The sequence below is a fragment of the Papilio polytes genome, unplaced genomic scaffold (genome assembly GCF_000836215.1).
Source record: "Papilio polytes unplaced genomic scaffold, Ppol_1.0 DF823935.1, whole genome shotgun sequence".
Taxonomy (NCBI): domain Eukaryota; kingdom Metazoa; phylum Arthropoda; class Insecta; order Lepidoptera; family Papilionidae; genus Papilio; species Papilio polytes.
The window spans coordinates 732,119-749,760 of record NW_013525269.1 but is presented as its reverse complement, the minus strand read 5'-3'; the positions used below and the strand labels follow the sequence as shown (position 1 = coordinate 749,760).

General features: G+C 32.5%; 2 protein-coding genes across 2 annotated transcripts in view; both read right to left on the bottom strand.

Annotated features, from left to right (window-relative positions):
* The window catches only part of LOC106101792 (enhancer of polycomb homolog 1), a 60,966-nt gene extending 57,795 nt beyond the window's left edge, over window positions 1-3,171 (bottom strand). The window contains exon 1 of the mRNA XM_013281128.1: window positions 2,721-3,171. Coding sequence (XP_013136582.1) covers window positions 2,721-2,873 — 153 coding nt within the window. The 5' untranslated portion in view covers window positions 2,874-3,171. The remainder of the gene's footprint in view (window positions 1-2,720) is intronic.
* A 2,111-nt stretch (window positions 3,172-5,282) lies between these two features.
* Window positions 5,283-17,642, bottom strand: part of LOC106101791 — a gene marked incomplete at its 5' end in the record, with an annotated part of 24,643 nt that continues 12,283 nt past the window's right edge. Inside the window, 7 exons of the mRNA XM_013281127.1 lie at window positions 5,283-6,140; window positions 6,780-6,867; window positions 7,378-7,523; window positions 8,219-8,376; window positions 8,630-8,726; window positions 8,841-10,324; window positions 13,752-15,220. Of these exons, the coding sequence (XP_013136581.1) occupies window positions 6,039-6,140; window positions 6,780-6,867; window positions 7,378-7,523; window positions 8,219-8,376; window positions 8,630-8,726; window positions 8,841-10,324; window positions 13,752-15,220 (3,544 nt within the window). The remainder of the gene's footprint in view (window positions 6,141-6,779; window positions 6,868-7,377; window positions 7,524-8,218; window positions 8,377-8,629; window positions 8,727-8,840; window positions 10,325-13,751; window positions 15,221-17,642) is intronic.

Here is a 17,642-nt window from a genome sequence, read left to right as displayed (position 1 = left end):
ATCAAGCTATCTCGAAGGAAACGCTCCAAAGAGTCATAAACATTCTATTCTGTAGGAATCCTCTCCGACTAGTTTTTTACGCGACGTCCCAAGAGAAATAAATTAATCTGCACTATTTCGTACACGTATATATTTCTGCACGAACATAATAAGCAAAGTAATTCTTTTGCTATGACATCACTAGTCCCAAAGTTATACAACATTTCTAGGAATCGCCTGCTCGGGTCTAGTCGACGATGCATTAACTTAGTAAGGTTTGAATGGCATTAGCATCCGGCGAGCAAGGCAGGTAATTCCGAATGAATATAAATTGACATGTTTTGTATGCCAGACTTCCCTCCACGCCTCCAAACATCCCTTATTCTTGTATTTATTATTAAAGTAAAGTTTAGCTTAACGAAAGTCAAAACTGCTTGTTGCCAAACTTGATATTCGAATTAACGGCAAAAAATTTTGTCGCTGATTTCGTCTATAAAACCCACACAAAATGTTTTAAGTGACATTTAACGTTCATATTAAAGAAAATAAGAAAATTATTGAAAATATTTGATTATCTGATCTGATGTTAATTTAAAGTAAGTTATGAATTGTTAAGTGTTTACTTCAAACATACATTTTTTATTTTAAAAATTCCATCTACCTACCAAAAATGATATTTTCATATCACCGAATTAACCTGAACACAAGTTGTGTTGTGCCATCAAAGTATAATAAATAATATTCATAACAGAAATATTATCATAAATAAGACCACTTTGAAAAAAGTATTAAACCTGGCCAATTATAAATTCCTAATTAATTAAGATATTTATTCGCCCCAGGATTTACTTAACCACTGACATTTAAAACCTTTACAAAATATATGTTTATGGGTACCATAGATTATTAAAAATTTGAGGAAAACAATTTAAAAATTGTATTGCAGTAACAAAGTTTCTACATTCAAATACACCTTTACATCACTTCTAAGTTCAATTAAGTATAAAACACAGCATTCGGCAGCATTTAGATGTTCAGAGTCTACCAGCCATATACTCAAACATCACTTAAGTTTGTCTCAAATGATAAGGCTATACTAAACCTTCAAAATCCCTCATACTTTGATGTCTAGCATTGCAAGCAGCACAAAACAAAGTATTCAAGATTATTTTCAGTATATAGTCATTTAAGATATTGATAAATTTTTATGAAACAAAAACCTATAGTACCGATATAAGGAGGAAAGATTTGTATTTTTGGACTTTTGTTTGTATTCGACTCATATAAAAACTACTAGGCCAATTTTAATAATTCTTTCATTGTTAGAAAGGTCATTTATCTGCAAGTAACATAGACCATGTTTTTTTAATTTCACACAGATGAAACCGTGAGCAACAGCTAGAAGACTATATAATCAACAACACAACTCAGGCCCATAAATAGATTGTGGATTTAGCTTATTTCACTTGCTGTTATCAATAAAATTGTATTTATACATGAAGACAGATTATATAGATTTCCATTCGCAGCAATGCTGGGCAGCAACACCCTTTTCATCTCTACCACATTACCTACATTTTAAGATACATATCCTATGTCTTCACATCACATAAAAGTATACAGCAACTGAGAAACTGTTGCAGACTTATGCCAAATCCATTGCAAATTAAAATTTTATGTAATCAAACCTGGTTGCATTTTAGTTTTATTTAACATGTAATTTAGTTTAACAACTAGTAAAACAACTAATTGTTTTTAATAAATTGTTAATATTGACACTGGTCTATTAAAATAAACTAAACCTTGAACTAATGGCTGTTTTCCTTGCTAGAATATTTTGATGAAAAATCTAAACTGCAGAGCCCCGATTTAATTCACTCTAGAATGTTTTAAAAATTATTTAGTTTAAAATAAATGTAAAAGCAAATAGCTTTTTTTATAATCAACTAGTTGAAAATTACATTAATTCATGTTAACATTAGAAAAAACATTAATTATACATAATCACTTATACCAAATTTAATAATAGTCTAATACTTAAGTTGAGCCATTTATTTAATTATCAGAATTTTTACAGATAATTATTTGAACCGTTTTAATAATACCTACATTACTTTACTTACAAGAATATTACTAATGCTTTTTAATAATTATTATTGAATCGTTTTAAAAATTATTAAAGGTATAGAAGTTCACAGCAATATTATGTCCTAGTAATACTTAGAATTGAGTTGTAGATAAAGGCTTAACATAAATAAAGATGAGAGTATATTTTGTAACTCATCGCGTACCGGCACACGCATTGTTTGTAAACAAATAACATATGACGACATTGCCAAACAACTTTTTGTTTATTATTCTTACACTCGTGTGTTAAATACACATCATATTTCATATATAAAACGTTCCCAATACAGTAAGTCACGAGAAAACAGCATCGCGTACGACTGTGGAGCTCCTAGGTGTACAATGAATGACCATGTGCACATAGCGCGCGAAATTTTGACATAAATTTAAATACACGTGTACAAAGTAGGATTAGCTATTTTTTAAGTTCCTTATTTAATTTTATCCACACAATTTAAATATCAGACCCGTACGTTGATCTATTAATGATTTATTTCCGAAAATATGTTGAATCCGAAAAATAACGCCCCTGGCGGTAAGAATACGAAACACAAACATAATGGCCGACACACAGTAGTTGGATGACTTAATACCTAAATGCGCAAAATACTTACACTTTCTTCCTCTTTTTCCATCCCAGAGGGCATTTGAGGCACGGCACGATTAATCGCCGAGTAGTCCGGTAAATCCGGAAGCTCCTCGGCGAGATATATAGGCATTGGTTTCGACGCATCTAGGGCCCTCGCCCTAAACGAGAGCTTCGACATTTTGTTGACAGAACAAAACACGCTAGCGTCGACACAAAAATGCACTAATAAATCACTTTATAGCTTCTCTAGGAGGTCCTTAAGGACCGTAAACTGCACTTTGCACACTCTAGTTCGTTCCCATGGTTAATTTTTGCACGCACTCAGTCACAATTAATGAAAAACAATAACGAAACTTTACATATTGAGCGTACTTTGCAGAAAGCCATCATGGCGGCTTTCCGTTTGGCGGACGACCATGACCAACTTCCACCTTGCACGATGTGCGCGGGAAGGAAACACGCGGAAACTAATCACATAATTTTTGTACTTTTTAAATTGTTTCTGTATTAATTACTGAAATAAATTAACACTAACATTAAAATAATATTTTGGTAATAAATTAATGGTTCTTATTTATTTTTATACTACAAATAATTTAATAACTAAAAAAGATTTGATAAAATATCGGACATTGAGACATTGCTTGTCAAACCATAAACACAGCGTTATTTTTACCGATGCGTTCCTTTTCGCTGAAAAATATTGTCTATGAAAGTAAAAGTTAAAAAATTTAATAACGAAAATCATAAATAATCAGGATCTTATTAAATTAACTGCTATTTAAAAATGAAATTATCTATAACATTTAAATGATAAGTTGAGTACGTCATTTCCCTGTCCTTTTCTTTATGTAGGGTTAGGATTTATGCCCCGTTCACACTTGGCCAGTACAGTTGGACAATTATTCGGCCAGTCATAAATTACGTGGTATCCCTTGGTATCTCTGGCGTCGCTTAGTGTTTACAATATGCCAGTTGATTGCCAGTCCAGTAATTGAGTGCTACTGACCATGTCTAAATGGGCATGAGGAAAGTATAAGTATATAATTCCTTTCTACAAAATCTTACCATCTTTAATTTCATTTTCTACTATTTGTCTAGATTTCTTTTCATTTGTCTTATTCCGAATTTACTACATTCACTTCACACCATTTTTGTAACCAGATTTTTATTATAAGGTATTGTAGGACTTTGGGCAATAAAATAAAACAAAATAGAGCATAATAATGACGACTTTATTGTAAGATAATAAAAAGAAATAACGTATTTTTTTTTACAATAAAAGTGTTTTTACAACAAAACAAAGAGAAAGTTTTTAAAATTTCATTTCTAAAGAATGTGAGTATTGTGTTAAACCAGATTACCAACTTAGAGCACAAACACAATAATATAAGGTTTTTTCGAAGAAAACTAAAGTATTTTTATGAATAAGTAAATAAAAAACGACATATATGTAACAAGAGCAGAAAAACTCATTTATAAAATTATGGTTACACCAAGTTACCAAGGGTAACACTGAGCCTGAGAATATAGGAAAAAAAGAAGTGTAAAAGTTGCCATACCAAATTATGTGAATATGAAATTCTTCTATATCATTAATTCTCTTGATAAATTCGTTTATAATATAGGAAAGCTTCTTAATGTTTTATAATCGAATACATGTCTAGACTAATATTCTAACCTATTCATTGATATTACAATAATCGTTACATATTTTTGTCTAGATTAAAATTTACGTATGTAAAAGAACTCTCATAAAAGGTCCAATATTCTAGTTTAGTTATATATCTGCCCAATAGACTGCATTTCATGTAGGATAAACAAGAACAAACAATTCACATAAGAAAAAATAAATTTCGCAATACACATAACATTTATAATAAATATGTGCATTATTTTTATAACACAACAATAACAAAGGCCAATAAAATTCAATATTAAATAAAACAGCCACTTCCCTCGTTGTTTATTAAAAATCTGCAGTCTTAAGACGTTCTGGCAGCGGTTAAATATTGATTACAAAATTACTTTGAATTGTAAAATTCCAAGCGATTTTTTTTACCTTTTTTAAGATCATTTGCAGTATAATAAGGAATTATTCAAACATGCCTGGATCAACTTTTTATATAGAAATCCTAATTATTGCTCAAGTAGTATTTCAAATGGTCATTTAACATTGGTATTAAAGACATGCAAATAAGTTATTACTTGAGCTTTGATTAATTATGGCTGTGGATGTATCCTAAAAATTAATTACCTCTTTAAAATATCACTAATATATTAAAAGTAACAAGTGTAAAGTAGCCTTATTTTGTCATATTATACTTACGTATATTCAACAGAATTCCCTAGAACAAATAGCTTTTTTACTAATGACTTATATCAATTTTAGAAGCGGTTAAATTAAAGCTAGACATTATAAATAGTACCTATATGAGGATTTTTTTTCTTTTACTTAGAATACAAATAATGGGTGTAATATTCTATGAATATTTATTGGACTAAGTAATTTTATATTTGCAGGAAATAATAACCATACATGATTGCTAATAAATCATATAAAAAAAAATAAAAAAACGAAACGTTTGATTAAAAATAATTTATTCAGACATAAGTAATTTAAACATAAAAATAATAAAATAAAATTAGAAATAGAGGAGAATATTATAAATTTAATGTATTTGAGTATCCTGTATATTACATAACACTAAACTAACATAACATTTCTCCCAATTACATATAAATTACAATTCGAAAGACTTACACGATAGACGCTAAGTTATTGGGCAAAATTATTTGTACATATTAAATGTTAGTTCCAATATTTGCCAAGTATTTAATGTCGGTTAATATTTACTTAAAATACACATTGAGGACAACAGATACAAAAAATCTTAAAAGAATTATCACTATCATTTATTATTGAGCCGAAATTATTATATTAATCTATCAATCATGGATTTATATTTTATTATATTGCCTTGGAACAAACAATTTAATTTAAAAATTCACAGCTTCATTTCTTTTTGCTTTAAAATACGAAACAATTGACATCATAAAATTGAGTTTAAAAAATAAATAAAAAAATATAAAACTAGATTAAATAAATTACTTCACAAGATTTGTCATTTAATAAAAGAAATAATGTAAAATAATGTTATTAATTCATTCCAGGCAACATAATACCATACTCAAAATTGTTAAAGGACCACTAATCGAGTACCTTTGCGTAGATTTAGTAAAATCTACACTAAGGTGCTGTTTAAGTGGTCATTAAACGAGTCTGAGTGTGATAAGGGACCGAGGTTTATCAAAGCATTACAATATAATAAATTCAAGTAAATCAGCTGAGTTGCACCGACTCCCCGGACAAGTTGCTTGTGCTGTCTGTCTGTGACACAACTTTATCGGGTTTGTTGCTTTTGCCTACAAATATTTCAACCTCCTGAAATAAAGAACATTATATAGTTTATTGAAAAAGTTAATAATGTGTACATTAGAGGAAGTTTGGAAGTAGCGCCAGTGGTGGAGAAATTGAGAAGCAAAAGGTTAGCGTGGTATGGACATGTTATGCGACGATGGGGACATAAACCAGAAAGTGTTAAGAATGAATGTGGATGGCTACAAAGAGGAAGACCGAATAAAGTATGGATGGATTGTGTGAAAGAGGATATGCTTAAGAAAGGAGTGGAGGAGTATTCAGATATGACAGTTGATAGAGATGTATGGAAATTAGAATTTAGAAAATAGAATGAAGAACAAATTTATATCATAAATAGTTGTAAATGAGCTAATCGTGGATATAGCGAAGTGACAGCTACCAATATAAGTTAAGGATGGCTTCATTTTCTCAATAAAACAATATTTATAAACTTAATAACGCTTTATGGATCTTTGTTATCTAAATAAATCAATTATTTTAGAGTGCGCATAACTCTAAACTATCGCACAACTGCTTTCAACCGTTAAGTTGCGACACAAAACATCGGGTAGTGTACCTCCATATAAGCTCAAAGGAATCAAGCGCGACTAAACAGTTGTGCGATTGTTTAGTCGAAGTTGTGTGTTATAATGTGTTAGTAACCTGTGTTGCAGCGCCGTCTGGGTGTGTGTGTGCGGGTTGCGCGGCGGCGGGGTCAACTCGGGCCTGCTGCCGCTCGCGAGCCATGCGTCTGCAAGCAATACAATATTTCCATATATTAAGCTGTACACTTTGGACATACTTTAGGATATATTTTTACGTTATTAAACTTAGCGGGGTAAATTAATTAGAAAAAACCTTCATGTGGGAAAGAGACCATAAACCAAATTGCCAACATTAAGGAAGCAAGGTTATTATGCTAACGGTTATTTTGACATTTGGAATTGAGAATTTGACAAATGAAAGCAATAAAGTTTTTTAAAATCTTTAGACCGCTTCTACCTCCACCAACATTTTCGTAAGCAGAAAATATCTCCATAAGCAGGGTTTTGTTTCCAGTCTCTGCCCAATTAGAATAAAACCACAAGCACTTGACACTGGCCCAATCCTCTGAGGGAGAGCCATAAATAAGAAATAAAATAGAATTAAGTAAAGTATTTATAATTTCATGCGCATGGAAACAGCTAGTAAATAAACCAGAGCTTGAGCACTATTAAATTTGATGGTAAATAACTTTTTTGATCAAATTTTTGGACCGTACCTCCTATGTTCCAACATCGCCTTGCGGTCCGCCTCACGTTTCTCCGCCGCGAGCTTCGCTTTCTGAGACTTCTCGTTGTTGCCGCGAGCAGCGCGCGCTCGCCCGCGGGGCTGCGTGCTCGCTGGCTTCGATACCGGCGATGCTACCTGGAATATACAGTTTTTGTGTTGATTCACTAATTACTTATTGTATTTTCTTAGAAATCTTAAATAGTCTTGCAGTCCAGGAAATTTACAATCATAATCAGCTCAATATACCCCATTAAAGGACTCTGAGCCTAAGTGTGATTTTTTGTTCCGGTGAGATCCACTGAGATCCCGGAACCTCCTTCTATTGCACTAGAGGCTGACCATCGAAGGAATTTTAGTGGATCTAACCCCACAATCCCCGTCTGCCCCCAGAAGGCTTCCCCTATACATATCTTTTGAAGATTTCCCCCGATACCAAAAAAGGTGTGATTTTTGCACTTACTTTACTAATGATCTGTTAACATTTGTTGAAGGAGTAAGAGACTTTCGTGATGATAATAATAACTTATTCCATTGCTTCTATACACAAATAAAAACTTAATAGCCTATGTTATCTTTTAGTCTATTTTCTACATCTGTGCCACATTTCATTGACATCCTTTCAGTTCTTTAGGAGTTAGAGAGGGAGAGAGAGTGCGTGTGAGGGAGTGGGAGAGAGTGAGTGAGTGAGGGGGAGAGAGAAAGCGGAAGAGTGAGACATTTATTTATATAGATATTTGATTAGTTTTTGACAATTTAGTACAAGGTGGTAAAGAAACACACAGCATTTTACTATCTGAAAAGATTGTAGAAAAGTAACAAGGTTTATTTACCTCTTTCCATCCATTGGCTTTAACGTTGGCGATGTGTTGGTAGAGTGCGTCCACGTTGCGCACCTGCAGAAGGACCATGTCCCAGAAGCCCTGCAGGTCCTGTAACGTCGTGGGGAAAGGCTCGTCCTGACGCTCGTTGATGTTGTTGTAACAGAGGCCTGTAATTTTATGTCATATATGAAGATGGTGGATATATTTGTCATTTACTCAGAGAGCTTATCTTTACTTTATAAAGATTCCTCTTTATAGATTTGTATTTTTACATATATTGAAATAAATCAAAAACTACTGGGCCGATTTCAAAAATTCTTACACCATTAAAAAGCTAAATATTAATTATCTTTTAGAAAGTAGTATACTAGTATTACTATAAGCTGTAAATTACAATTAAATGATATTCTAAAAGTTTACCTTCAAATTGTTGCATCTTCTGCGTGGCCAATAGACGGGCTTTGCCGGACGCAGCTCGCAGTAACCCAAATACCTCCTCGCTGATGTTCTCGTCATTCTACAACATTAATAATATATGGTAAGTAAATAAAAAGTTAAAAAAAAAATGTGAATAATAGAATGTTGTACAAGTGATTTCTCCTGTGCGGAAATAAATACAGTTTAGACATACCTGTAAATTCTCCAATTCCTTTTCAGCAGTGATTGCAAGTGCAATAAGTCGCTCCGTCTCCTTCTTTTCCAGATCTAAGAAATAATGGGCATCTTTAATAACATCTCCGTTAACTTTGTCAGCACCATTCACACTTGCACTGCCGTTCACTGAGTCATTTGCCACTTCCTTGTCATCGTCTAAAGTAATCACAGATACACCATTTGTTACCAACACATCACTTATTTTATCTTCAACTTCAATATCAGTCTTATCCGGCTTTGGAATGTTTTCATCCTTTTGAGGGGATAGGTCACATTTTAAGCTTTTCTTAGGAGACAGTATAGGAAGTTGTGCTCGGAACTCAGGTCGTAAATGTCTTAAAACTGGTAAAACACTCGAGTCCGATTCTTTAGGACTAGAAAACATATCCTCATTCTCAATATTGCTACAGGATTTCCTCGGACCGAGACATCTGTCTGGACAATTTAATGATTTCTCCGTTAACACTTTCGACCACTCCCCGTCACTTTGACTTGTAAATTTATGTCGTTTCTGATTGAAGAATCCTTGTGCTAACGCTCCCGGCCCGTACAGTCTTTCTACACGTTGTTGGATAAAACTCTTCATAGGACTTGTTAGTTTTTCACCATTTTCTTTAGTAATTTCAACCCTTTTAGACATACCATTGGAAGATATTGTATAAGATTCAGCACTAAATCGTGAGTCCTTCCCATTCGTTGTAATTGATTGTCTAAAATTAGATTCCGAATAACTTGATTTAAAACTGATATCTTTTGCATTATCAACTTCGTCTTTGTGTAGCATTGATGCGGCGAAATTTTTATTTTCGTTAGATACATATGTCCTAGTAGTTGTGGTTGTCATACTGGAGCCTAGGAAGTCGTTTTTTAGTTGTTTATTCTCTGCGGCCATGTAGGCATGGGACGGTGACGACATGTAAGGATCTTTGTGCGCCTTTGAAGGCGATTTCTTTGTCAAATCAGCTTCAGTATCATGAGGAATGAAGGTAGGTACAAGCAGTTTGTTTGCGCTGATAGGAACCGGTACAAGTAACGAATTGTTTTCGCTCTTGTATTGGTACGTGTGCGTAATTGGTCTTATTGGCGATGCTTCTCGGCTCTTGTTGATGTCTTGTCTTAGTTTGGAGTCATATGTTGTTAGATTTGTATAGCCGTTGACCGAGCAAGCTAGGTTTAGATAACTAGGTTTCTTTTGTGGTAGCTCTTCACGTTTCTTTTGTTGTGCGCGTGATCTGTGGCTGCCGGAATCAACATAGAGCTTGGGTGGTGGTTTTAATAGATTGTCTTTCTTGGGCGTTGGTGTCACGTCGTCTGGTGTCCTGGAGGGTGTGAGAGTGGGTGTCGGCTGGTAGCTCGGCTGCAGCGTGGAGCCCGCCCTTTCCTGTATACGAGATGTGAAGTCTCTGATGCGGCTATTTGTTGACGACGGCGTCAGGAGATTCAAGCTTCCAGATGTGGTATCTGAAATTTCAAAAAAAGAAACCATTTAATCGGAATGAATATAATTTTTATCATCATATTATGTCAGCATAAGGATTTTATTGTATTAAGCCTCTTTTTTTTAAATAAAAAAAGTAATCACAATGTCTAATAATACAATCTCATAAAGTTTTCAGAAACCTAATAAACTCTACACATGGTGGTGAATTTAAGACATGACCTATAATGTATACTAAGAGAAATTAAGTATGAAAATACATACATAGACTTAATAAATATTACTTATTTAAATTTTTGCACAAGAAATAATTGACACAAATAACTTAATACTTGATGTTGGAGAAAGTAACCATATTTGGCTTGTTTATAGTGATATAAGTGATTGAACATTCCAATGTTTTTCTTATATAAGTTTCGTAGTATATGGTGTATGTCATTTAAAAATATTATTAAAAAGAAAACAAAATCTTTCAACCGGCCAATACTATTCAAAATTGATAATAGAATTGTCAAATAATAGACTTCAATATCAATCTCCCCTCTACAGGATAGCAGAATGTAAAATAGATATAAAAACTACTTCAAATAAGACCATATTAATGGTAGCTGCCCCCTCTAGACTGAGCCTAGGCAATGACAGTTGAACTAATACACAACTATGTATAGAAATAAATACAAAATGACATAACTCTATACTGTCATAGTTTATACAAATATAAAATTGCATGGACCATATTCACTGTACTGAAACAGGAACTAATACAACCCAATTGTAAACAACTTGTATCTTATGAACATTAAACATACATAAACTACACTATTCTACTGAAAATGTAGCTAAAACATAAGCGGGTATATCAATATAACAAAACATTAATATAAAGTTAAAAAGTGGAATGTTAACTTACATGTAATTTCAAAGCATAAAAAATAATCACACATTATACATACAAATTGCAGTATACACAAAAACTGCAATATTATGTACAGGTTAAGCAATAACTAAACACATTTAGCAAAAACTGACATTGATTAGCATAAAAAATAGATTAATTTATCTTATCAAGCTTGAAAAGATTATGCAAAAACTGCTTCCAACCACTTTTCAGTTTGTTTTTAAAAATGAGAGTAAAAATAGAGATTAAAAAGAAATAAAAACTAGGCAGTATCTTACCCAATATAAAATAACTCATGTATTATTACAATTTGTCTAGAAAACATGGAATTTAAATAAAATATAGGTTAATTGCAAGCTAAAATAAAACTATTTATTATATTATTAAAACTTTCGTGAGACATTATACTATATTATTTATAACCGGCATCCACTCACCCTGAAGGACCCCCTACGGATTTGAAACTGGTTGGTGCATACACCGAAAGTTCTCACGTGAGTTTTAGCCGTGTTATAAATAATATACTATTTATTATGAATGAATAAATATTATCAATGTAATGCTAAAGCTCCGTAAAGTACAAATCAATATATCGGGTTTATCAAAAGGGGAATCATTATGAAGGAAAAAAATATATACCAAAGTATTTTATTCCATTAATTTCCTTATACTTCAAAGTGAAGCATTCAATTATAAACATATATACAGAAAACTGAATAATATGCAGTGACAATTTCTTTTTATCATTTGCTTTAGCCTGCGAGGTCTTCCACTCCAATTAAAAAAAAAACATTAATAATCTTATGTGTTCTTCCAGACTATGTTCTACAAGAGTGCCAAATCATTCAAGTTCATTAAGTGCAGTTAAGTTATTTTGAAGATATTTAAAAATAAACATCTAAGCATTCAAACAGTCACATTTATATTAGTGTAAGCATGTTTTGTGAAAATTGTAAGTGAAGTAAAGTGATATTATATCATTTGGATAACTAATATGATAAATTTACATAAGAAAAAGATTCATCGGAAACATGTTGAACTTTTTGCATAAAATGTGCAGTTCATCTTTGGTGAAGATAATAAACCTTTGGTTTAGAATAAATATAGAAAATCCATCCTTATGTCATTGTTATTATCGGTTATTATTGTATTTTATATTTATTTGACAGAATATAGTGACGTAAGTCTTTGGCGTGTTTACTTTTACTTAACGCATAATCTATCGTAACCTGTCCTCTTATAGATGTAACATATTGTTCTTAATGAATATAGCGTATTAATACAGAAAATATTACCATTTATTAAATGATAAACTTATAACCATGAAAACTCTCCTTACAAGTCTGATTAAAGTTTCACGGCCGTTCATAATGTCATGGGCAGCAAGCAACGTAAATAACGAAATTTAAATTTCCCTTTTTAATCTGTAATACTCACGGTATATAAATTAGAAATTTTGCATTAGAGAAATTCGATTATAAAACAGATTTTTAGCCTACCCTTTATCAAAACAAAAAGTCTATTAGACAGAAATAAATTGTTAGACAACGCAATACACTTACCGGTTTTATATTTTAAAACACGAGAGAAGGCACACAGTTAAATATTTATTTTATCCACTACGAGCATTTTTTACACAGAATTTATGATTTATGAATCACAAATGTCAAACTTTTTAATTTTCTTACAAAACGTCACAAGAAGAACCTCTCAACGGCCGGTTTTTCTGAAGCGTTCCGTTCCACGGTCGGTGCGCAATGATCTTTATTAACTCATTCACAGTTTCTTCACAGTAATGTTTACAAATCGTATATTTGGTATGCTCGTCAATATTTTTATAGAATGCCCGTAAATTAGCACGTTTTTTTACGTTAAAGCTGGTGCTCGGATAGACAGCTGCCCGACAATGACCGAGCTCGCGCAAGATAGAAGTGCGTAGGCTGAATCGAGGTCGATGAATCGATTTGCCCATATGTGTGAATATTTCTTTTGTTTGTTGAGTTGCATTATTTGCATTGAGTGTCTACTCGACTTACGTAAACTTTATTTACAGGTAATATAGTTTGAACATTGTGAAATAAATTTTCATTTACAGGTTTAATTTGTATCCAATAACTCTTCAAGTTACGGAAAACAAATAAAAATAAGATTGAAGCTTACTAGCTGTCGTGGAATTTTAAAAGTAGACAAACAAAGAACAAAACATTAAAAGGCATGAAATCAACGGTTCAAATCAAACGCTAATTCATTACATTTCATAGCAAGCTGAATTATTATTAGACAGGAATAGGTAAAGAAAACACAGGCTTTACAAAGAAATAAAAACAATATATTAAATGAATGAAAATTAAAGAAAATGCAGGTAGACATCAAATGAAAACAACGTTAAAATTATATCAAGAAGCTATTAAATTCATCTTAAATTATAGACAATAAAAATTAAAAAATGCAGAAAATTCTCAAAGAATAAGAAATAACAACAATCACATACACATGCTACATTATTTATACAAATACAGATGACAACACACAAGCTCGATATCTCGATTTACCTGAAAAATCTGTACTAGCATCGACGTCAAGGGAGCAACTGCCAATCGAATCAACCGATTTGTCCATTACTTTTATAGTCAGATTCTTGTTTTTATCTTTTAGTAGATCTGCCTCTTTTACTTCTATTTCATAAGCACCAATACTGTCTAAATCATTTTCAAAGTTCCTCACCTCATTAGATTTCGGCGAGACAGTAGAACTTGGTAGTTTAATGTCAGTATCCTCAGTATTAATAGTCAATGTTGAATCAGGTTTTAAAGTAAATTCACCTGGAATGTTCTTGTCAAGTATTAAGGTACTTTGACTGGTAAAATTACTTCGTATAGGTTCAATGTATTCTACGTCATCGTCGTATACGAATAAATGATTGGTATGTCCGCTTGGGCCTTGTACGTCTGTGGCGTCTTTCGGTACCGCGTCTATAACAGTCTGTGTTTTGCTTATACTTTTATAGAAATGGCTTTCTAACTTATCCAATTGACGTCTCGTTTCCGATTGCTTCTTTCGAACCGAATCTATAATGACTGGTAAATTTAATAAATCAGGAGTTTTTTCTCTTTGCTGCTGCTGGGAAATATCACGTCTAAAAAGTGGCGAATCATCGCTCTCTAACTCGAAACGTTTATACTTAGAGGAACAGTAATCGTCGACGGATGACGTGTCAGATTTTTTAGAATCAAAGAATGTGTCTAGCGAGAAAAATGATTTTCGTTTTTTCTTTGGCTGACTTGTTTTATCAAAAGTTGGTAGTATAAAAGGGTCACCAGATTTAAATTGATGTACACATATATTACTTGTATTAACTAGAGATTTTGGTCGCTGTTCCTGAGGCAGACTTAAAGGGACACGATTAGTTTCAATTTTACGTGAATCTAAGCTAAGCGTTTTGCGAAATCTCTCATTTAAATTCGATAGCAAGAAATGCCTACGTTCTGTAGATTTTGGTGTCACGTTGTACGATGTCTGTTTGCTACTCGATGGTTCTGTATCTGGAATGTATTCTGTATATTTGTATTCGATATCGTTTTCTGAATAATCTTTCTTTTCCTCTAGTTTGCCGTAAGGTTCTGATGGACAAAGTGATGACTGACGATTATCAGGTCTATGAAAAGAGAATGATCCTCTGTTCGAAGATTTTTTTCTGTCACAATTACAATTTCCCACGCAGCTTAATTTTAGACAAGGTCTTTGGCAGGATGAAGGTTGTACTGACACCTCATGAGTCGTACTTGGAATGTACCTATCAGGCTTATGTTTGTGAACTAAGAGATCTTGCCTAATTTTCTCCAATCTTTCGTCTCCATGAAGTCCTCTTGTGTATTTTGATTTTGGCGGCCGAAAGAATCTAATGGAACCCGAAGTATGGGAATCTATCGATCTTCTTCTGACAAAGGAAGGGGAATCTGATATCTTGTTGACTCCTAAAAGTAGGACAGGGGTCTTCTTATCATCCTCATCAGGTAAATCGCTGTAAACAAATAGTTTTGGTCAAATTGAGGAATCTTAAAGTGTGTTACAAAAGCAAACATGTGTTACATTGCAAAAAGATTTAGTTAGAATTTTGATAGTAAATTTAGAAGTATCTGGTGTTTTCTAAATTTTCCTGCTTTCCATCATGAAATGCAAAATAAACTTAGACGTTAAAAAGGCAGGTTAAACAAAATTGATTCACGAGAAATCTATTCTCAGAAGCATAGAGTGAATATTAAAATCTAGTAAGACATATCTTTACATTCTAATTTCTATACATATTTCGTTTAATATTATGTACAAGGGTTAAAAAGGGTATAAAAAAATCCATAAAATAAGAAAACAAATCATACTCACATGAACAAATTAGTAACGCACAAAATAAAAATAAAACCACACAAAATTATTAGAATTAAAAGACGACTGTTATGAGATATTAGGCAGGCAGAAAGAATTATTTACAGCATCATTTTCAAGGACGAAATCTAGCGTAGTCTTATGTCACTTACACCCTTCGATCGAGCGGACACCTTTGACTAAACTATCGTACAACTGCTGTGCGATTGTCGATTGTTTCGCAGCTAATTCAATTGTTTAGTTGCAAAACTAAAAATCGAGTAGTCCATATAAGCTAAAAGCGCGACTAAACAGTTGGGCGATAGTTTACACCAAGGTTTGCGCGCGTTCTTAAAATTGTTTTAATACTTTTTGGAATAAATTGAAAGAGTTGACATCGCATTTGATAAAGATACTTATGAATACGTAAAAGCATGTAGTAATTTAGTTCTGGTGTTTATCGTCTGGTTTACCGAAATATGTGGAGACAGTGCAGCTGCGAAATTTCAAATAATTGCTGTTGACTTCAAAAGGACCAAAACATACTCGATAATAACCGTAGATACCAAAATGAGACACAAAATAGTAAGTAGCAAATAAATAAATAAATAAAAATAAAGAAGATATTAACATTGTAAAGAGTTAAAGAAATCGTTAAAAAGGTTCAATCAGGATATATCTATCCTTTTTAGACGACACCATGAATCATATTGTTGTGGCTATTTCTCTAATAAAATGACAGAGATGACAATATACTTCAAAACTATCAAGAGTCTGGAGTTAAACAGTTTGAACTTTGAGTCATTATTATAACTCCTCCACCACAATCCACGGACCCATCGGCGGTCCGAAACTAGTCGGTGTCGCCACCGAAAAAAAGACGTCAGATAGTCTTTAAATAATTCGTTATAAGAGTCTGGAGTTACACAGTTACAATAGAATTTATCAAGTTTAATTTGTTTATATGTTTGAAGACTCTTCTATTACTGATCCACCAGTCACGGGCTGGTACACCCTAAGGATAATCAAACAGTCATTCTATCCAGGATATTTAAAATCGGAATTAGTCATGCGAAAACCTTATTAAGTCAAACACGACAAACTACTGAAGTAGCAATCAGTTCTTCGACTTTTACGCTTGATTTTTGGATGCTTACTGGAGTGTTTTTGTTGTATTTTTATGACCTCTCATCACCTATATTGCTAAATCAAAGGCGAGTGAATAAACATTAATTTGTCTTCAGAATTCCACAAGAATCAAACATTGTTATGATTTTTTTATTTATTTAATCATTAACTTTTTATCAACATCTACAGACTCTTGGTCTGTACTCTTTTCTGCACTGTTTATCTTTTTTTTTTTTGTTGCGTATACCTTGTGCGTATTTCTTATACCTACTTTAATTAAAGATATTTAACTCTATTTAAGAGAAGACAAAATGACTCTGAAGCCTTCAATTTTATATGTAGCTTGGTAACAGTCTTGTATGGTAAATATTAACCGATTTAAGTCCGTGTAGGTTAACCAGTTGAAGTTATACGCAAAGTGATTCAATACCGTCACAGAAGAGCTTTTGAGTCGAGTAATTAAATTGAAAAGTAGGGCATGAATGCGGCTTTAAATTTAAAAATGAGGGGATAAATTGGTGTGTACTTCAATGTTTTAAATTCTTGCTTATTCGTTTTTGATATACTATTATTTCGTTAATGTGTTGCCACGTTATGAATATTATCTGATCCGATATTTTTCTGCAGAAAGAGCTAAAACATTTCATGTAAAATCTACTCATTTAATACTGCTATGAAATCAAACGGTAAAATAAATTTGGAGAATGACTATCGGTATACTGAAGTTAATTATTATATATATGAAATACTAGCTGTGATTCGCGACTACGTCCGCGTAAAATTATAAAATATAGCCTATGTTACTCACAGATTAACGGTGATAGAATTTTAAAAATCAGCTCAGTACTTTTTACGTGAATCGAAAACATACAAAAATCCAAATCTCTCCTCTTTATAATATTAACCTAGAAGTATAGATTAGTAAGGATAACAAATCACACATCATCGTGACTTAT